We start from the raw sequence: 6,825 nt of genomic DNA on the forward strand, positions 1-6,825 counted from the left end.
CTAGATAGACATACCTAGTAATATATTAATGGAAAGATACGAAAAACCTGCGAAAAATAAATTAATTGTAAACTATGTGGTATTTCAGTTAGTAAGTTCCAATGCATTGTACACATCGATACCAAGCTTATGTCAGTTTTCGACAGTTTTCTTTTTTCCGCTGTTTTATCATACGGGATACAGTCCCTTTAACAGTTCAGTTGTGGATGCATGTCTTGTTTAACATTTCGGTTGTTTGGTCTGAAAAGGCTCGGCAATGATCGTTGAGGTATGAAATTTAAAATATATGCAGCCATATAACAAAGCAAAACATTAAATATCGGGTATAATGTACTTTCTTTAAAGAGCACTTTTCAATCAATGTCTCAACCTCTGTGAAGTTATGTTCATAAAAGCAGACAGGCATACCTTATTTCTGCACGACAAACATCGTAAATTATTATGCTATATAATATACCCTCTAATTACTTTTATTGTATTGTCATTAATATTTTTTCTACAAAATCATCTCAAAATTGTATGTCTTGGTGATACAGATTGTATACTTTTTTGCACTGAAATGATCATAAAGTCACTGAAATGTATCTCTTTCGTGATAAATAACCTACGGTACGGGCGAATTGCTTATTGAAATTCAGATTGCGAAATTACCATACTTTAGGAGCGACAAAGGTTATGCTTCAGTGACGCGCTCTACTTATAAAAGCAAGCGGCCGGGATGAAAATCTTATTTCGTGCATATCATCGGTGTTAAAAAAGTATCTCAAGTAAGACAAGAGATTAACTACTGTCATCAAGAAACATGGGTCGATTTTCGCTGCTGGTTGTCGTTTGTGTGTTGGGATGCGTGTGGCTTACATCATCCCGATGTAAGTAGTTTTAAATTTATGTCTTGATGATACCGCGTGTGCACCTTGATAACAAAATATGACCTTTTCGTGATAGATAAATGTTCAAGTTTTTTTTAAACAGTACCACAATAAAATTATTAATGACAACTATACCGCTAAACAAAAGAAAATATGTATTAATATGTTCGATGGCTAACGGGATTAGGTCTGACAATCCCCACTTTGGAACCTGCAATAAGTCGCCTTTTATTGTGAATGTTTGTCAGAGGAGAGTTGTATGCGGTTGGCAGTTGCTATATATTTGGTATTATACGGGACGCATACTCTCGAAATTGCTTAAAGGCGCAGAATATAGGTCGATGCAATTTTATTATCATTATCTTAATGCATAATCGTTTTTAACACATTTGACATTACTGATCATACAAAGAAATGCAGAAGAGAAAGGTACCGATAAAAATAGCGATGGTTTGGCCTGTTTTAATTGGGGAATGTGTGGTCAAATAGCTATTAATTAAAAACCCATCTATAAAGTCTATAAAGACATATATTTTTATCTGAGCCTAAACCGTATGTTTTTTAATCATTTTAGTCAAATTATCTTATAATGATAATGCATTTAAATATAAAAGAAGATTTATAATTGGCATCAACGTGAATTGTGCGCCTTTAACAGTATTTGTTACGCATTATTCGCAACAGAAAATGGCGAATTATTCAATACGCAAGGGGTGCAAGGGCCTTAAAGCCGCACTCTCACAGATTGAACGTTATTTTTACAACTTTTTTATTTTTTGTCTTGGAACGAGCCAATTTTTGCGAAATTCCATGGAAACCAGTTATATACGACTGCTGACAAAAAATTAGATCACAGATTCAAAAATTTATGTTTTATGCAATTTTTAAAACCTTTAAACATTAATTTTCGAACAGAAATATGAACATCTTCGATGTAATTTTTTGTCAGCAATCTTATATCATTGGTTTGTAGATATTTTCGCAAAGATTTGCTCTTTCCAAGTTAAAAAAAAGTTGTAAAAATGGAAAATCTGTGAGAGTGGAGCTTTAAGGAAATACCCTCCTATTTGGATTATCCGTTCTGGGCTTATTTATGTCGTAAAAATAAACACTTCAGGCCTTTTTTCTATAGTACCCACGGGTCCGACTTTCGGACCCATTCCCAAAGCAAGATATATGATATTTTTTCCAATCTTCAGAAAAAAAATCCCAATCAAAAGTAAAAAAAAAAAAAAAAAAAAAAAATAGTGTTGTAAATTTTTTGGGATAATTGAATTCAGAAGTCGTTGATTTTCATCTCATTTAAATATCAATATGAAATATAATCTGTCATGATTTATTGCAATAGCTATTTACATCGCAAGGATTGATATTTGTATTGTTTCAGGTCTTTTGAAAGGGAAAATAAGCTAATATTTAATAATTTCCTCAATCGCAGGAGACTGAAAAGCTTTGCTTTTTTAAATGTACATTTTCCCAATTTGGGCATATTTCGCGACGCAAATTTCCAAAAAAAAAAATGTCCAGGGAACAAAAAAAATGGGCATAAAAATCCCTGAACTTGTTGCTCATAAGGATGATTTCTCTTGCAGCTATAAGACAGGATGTCAACAAGAACGCTGACTTGGAGGCTGTCGAGCTTGAAAACGTTGTCAACAAAATGCGTGAGTTTATTGTAATAGTTATATAACTTGAAGTAAATTCTTTATGATTAAAAATGGGCGGAGTAAGCGTTGCGCACGAGCCCTCTTTAAATCATTAAGAAATTACTTCAGGTGAAATTTTTAATGATTAAGTCTAGTGTTTAATGATTGTCTACCTGCAATTTAATTGGCTTAAAATGTAGATTGCATTCTTAAGTAGTCTTATTCTCCTGTACCAAATTTAAAAAACCTAGAGCCTGGCGTGTTTGCTGCTATCAAGTAGCGTATACAAATACTTATAATATTTTTCTGACATTTGTTTATGTTTATAAATGTATAATATAAACCATTAAAATAATCAAATTATCCAGTTCAAAACTAACGTATTAGAATACATATATTGGGAATATGTCATATCAATATTTGATTTATAGTCAATCTGTTATTAACCTTTATTTTTGCTTTAAGACTAACATGAATTCGATCGGATTCCAACTATAACCTTTAAGAAATGGTATGCATAATAAACCGTATCCATGACTACTACAATAAACACGCTACAGATAGCTTTGATCTTTCTCCCCCCCCCCCCTTAACCTAATACAACACCTTGTGTGGACAAGGCATCAGTTAAAATTAACCGCCCACTAGCGACCCCGCTCCTTAAAATCATACAATTTTACTTTTCATTTTAATACAGGCGGACTAAATACTTAAATACGCCCAAAATGCACCTTTTTGGACTATGATTTGATCAAATATTCTTAGGAGAGTTCACTTAATCCCTCTAACTTGTTAAATCAAATAATTTTCTGTTCTTTGGGAGGGGCGAAAGTCAGAAGGTCACACCCCTCAGTTACGCCGACTCTATAACCTAACCTTATATAGGTGTTAATACTGTTGACTTATATTTTATCACAATGTTATCGAACACTCCCGCGTTTAATGATAATATCCTGTTATTGATACTTAATGGATTTCGAGCTTCACTTCGTAACGCCCTGGTATGGCTAAAGGTCATTTAGACCATGACAAGAAAGTCACAATTTGATTTTAGTACGTTAATGAGTAATAAAGGTGATAAAACAACAAAGATTTCTAAAGATGCTATTCATTATTATACAGATTCAAGATTCTAGATTCAAACATTTGTATTAAGTATTCGTTAAACGTAAACATATTTTTTCTATATAATTATGATATATTCAATAATTCATATTACACTTGACTCAATGTGTGTTTTTTTTCTGTTTTATGTCAAGTGTAATATGAATTATTGAATATATCATACATAGAAAAAATATCGTTAAACGTAAACATAATTTTTATATATGTGATAAATTCAATAATTCATATAATTTATCACTTGACATAAAACAGAAAAAAACTCCTTAATTTTAATGTTTGGAGTACGTTATTATAAGAATAAAAATGAAGTAAGTTATCTTTTATTTACCATAAACTTAATACTATGTAATCAACACATACCATATGAAAAACTTATACATTTTGAAAATACCATATAAAAGTTATGAAGAATATAAGTATATTCCATGGCCGAGATTGTAAGATAGGTTCATTCCGCCCCGAGCGTAGGGTGTTTTGCGGAAACGAGGATTACGTTTTCACAACTTTTATTGTCGTGCAACTAGCCATTTCATGCGAATTTGCATGTAAACCAGCCAAATAAGATTGCTGACAAAAAATCGATCGCAGAAATTTATAATTAAGTTCAGAAATTGATGTTTTATGCATTTTCTTAAACCTTAAGTGACGCTTTAAGCCATAAAACATTAATTTTTAATTTTTAACGGAAATATGAACATCTGCGATCTGATCTTTTGCCTCGCATTTACATTTTATTTAATGTTTTGACAGTCACGAAACAACATTTTTCTACAAATCATGTTTTCAATGTATTACTTAATATTAATAATCATCACTTTTTTATTACAAAACGCATTTAACTTTGCAAAAGATATCCACATACATAATCCTAGACATAAATTACAATGATCATTCTTTTTCTAGTTGTCAACAGAATAAAACGTGAACCCGACAATGAATCCAGTGAGTCGGAAGATTCTACAGAGTCAGAAGAGACGGAGGACAATGATTCTAGTGATTCAGACGATTCAACACAGTCGGAGGAGACGGAAGAGGAAGGCAGTGACAGAAAGAAACGAAGTGAATCAAGTACGGAGTCGGAAGATTCTACAGAGTCAGAGGAGACGGAAGACAATGATTCTAGTGATTCAGACGATTCAACACAGTCGGAGGAGACGGAAGAGGAAGGCAGTGACAGAAAGAAACGAAGTGAATCAAGTACGGAGTCGGAAGATTCTACAGAGTCAGAGGAGACGGAGGACAATGATTCTAGTGATTCAGACGATTCAACACAGTCGGAGGAGACGGAAGAGGAAGGCAGTGACAGAAAGAAACGAAGTGAATCAAGTACGGAGTCGGAAGATTCTACAGAGTCAGAGGAGACGGAGGACAATGAGTCTAGTGATTCAAGCGATTCAACACAGTCGGAGGAGACGGAAGAGGAAGGCAGTGACAGAAAGAAACGAAGTGAATCAAGTACGGAGTCGGAAGATTCTACAGAGTCAGAGGAGACGGAGGACAATGAGTCTAGTGATTCAGGCGATTCAACACAGTCGGAGGAGACGGAAGAGGAAGGCAGTGACAGAAAGAAACGAAGTGAATCAAGTACGGAGTCGGAAGATTCTACAGAGTCAGAGGAGACGGAAGACAATGAGTCTAGTGATTCAGGCGATTCAACACAATCGGAGGAGACGGAAGAGGAAGGCAGTGACAGAAAGAAACGGAGTGAATCAAGTACGGAGTCGGAAGATTCTACAGAGTCAGAGAAGACGGAGGACAATGATTCTAGTGATTCAGACGGATCAACACAGTCGGAGGAGACGGAAGAGGAAGGCAGTGACAGAAAGAAACGAAGTGAATCAAGTACGGAGTCGGAAGATTCTACAGAGTCAGAGGAGACGGAAGACAATGATTCTAGTGATTCAGACGGATCAACACAGTCGGAGGAGACGGAAGAGGAACAACGAAAATAAGTAAGACATAGACATGGACGGAGAGGAAAAGAAGGATGAAGACGAACGTGATGTTAATGATATAAATATTTCTTAATAATACTTTTAATTGTCATGCTATGCAAAATATACATTATACGATCCTTGTTCGGTTCAAAGCGGACAATAAATAGAAAAAGGAATATATAAGATGTTAAGGAACATTAATGATGACCAATTTAAACATAATATCGCACAGTGTCTTTGGTCTGTTTATGGTAATAAACATCAGCAAACGTCAATAACACGGTCTCATTATCGATTACGGCACACTGTTGATGATCTGGCCACAATTTACCGAAACTTCTTATGCTTAAGTAGCTAAAGTAGTGATAAATCTTATCCAAAGTATAAAAATTCGTAAAAAGTTAATTTTACGCAATTTATTGTAAACCAAAATAGTGAGCTAAGCTTAATCATGTTATAAGGGACTTAAGAAGTTTCGAGAAATCGGGGCCTGATTTGCTTGATGAGATGTATTAAAAGTTATTCCACAGTGTGAATACAGAAAGCAAAATAGTTAGGAGTAGTGAAGCAATGTGTCCCAGTTTTATATGTAACAATATTAAGCGTTTTTTTTTATCATCTTCACCAAATTTTGAAAATTGAAAGGGTTTCTTTTTATTTGTTCTAGAAAAAAATAATTTCGATGACGTCATTTCATAAATATTCGACCCAGTGAGCGCTACAATTCCTTTATTAGGCAATTCGTAGACCAACATCTTTAACAGCAGTAAAATATGTAATATACATGTATATATATATATATATATATATATATATATATATATATATATATATATATATATATATACATTTCTGAAATTAATAGCAGTGAGAAGGACGAAAAGTATCATAAACATAAATTAAACTGTTTGTTATTGCCCTGATAAGTCTCAAGGTTGTCCGATTAGCGCAGTGGTTAGCGCACTCGCTTCTCACCTAGGCGACCCGGGTTCGATTCCCGGCTTGGGCGCATGTGAGTTTGGTTTGTGGTCACCAAGTCGGACAAGTGGGTTCTCTCCGGGTTCTCCGTTTTCCCCCACAACACAAGACCACACTCTCGCGTTAAATCGTGCCAACGAGAGTGATTCATATAATGTTGTAATAACTTGTTTCACAATCGTTGTAAAATAAATATGTTTAAACTATAAATCTCAAGGGTCGTACAATCTACATTGTCTTTGTCCTGGTCAAGATGTGATGAAAACAATT

At 34.3% G+C, this 6,825-nt stretch overlaps 1 protein-coding gene across 1 annotated transcript; it reads left to right on the forward strand.

Moving 5' to 3' along the window:
* Window positions 1-714: 714 nt before the first annotated feature.
* LOC128206278 (dentin sialophosphoprotein-like) lies at window positions 715-5,944 on the forward strand. Its single transcript, XM_052908645.1, has 3 exons — window positions 715-869; window positions 2,462-2,533; window positions 4,544-5,944. Exons 1-3 carry the CDS (start codon window positions 803-805, stop codon window positions 5,590-5,592), a joined length of 1,188 nt encoding a protein of 395 aa, XP_052764605.1. The 5' UTR covers window positions 715-802; the 3' UTR covers window positions 5,593-5,944.
* The last annotated feature ends 881 nt before the right edge of the window (window positions 5,945-6,825 follow it).

This window comes from Mya arenaria, chromosome 10 (genome assembly GCF_026914265.1).
Source record: "Mya arenaria isolate MELC-2E11 chromosome 10, ASM2691426v1".
Classification (NCBI taxonomy): Eukaryota; Metazoa; Mollusca; class Bivalvia; order Myida; family Myidae; genus Mya; species Mya arenaria.

Coding starts and splice junctions, on each gene's coding strand:
- LOC128206278 (XM_052908645.1), top strand. CDS start 803: ATGGGTCGATTTTCGCTGCTGGTTGTCGTTTGTGTGTTGGGATGCGTG. Junction 870..2,461: donor GTGGCTTACATCATCCCGAT/GTAAGTAGTTTT, acceptor TTTCTCTTGCAG/CTATAAGACAGGATGTCAAC. Junction 2,534..4,543: donor AAACGTTGTCAACAAAATGC/GTGAGTTTATTG, acceptor TTCTTTTTCTAG/TTGTCAACAGAATAAAACGT.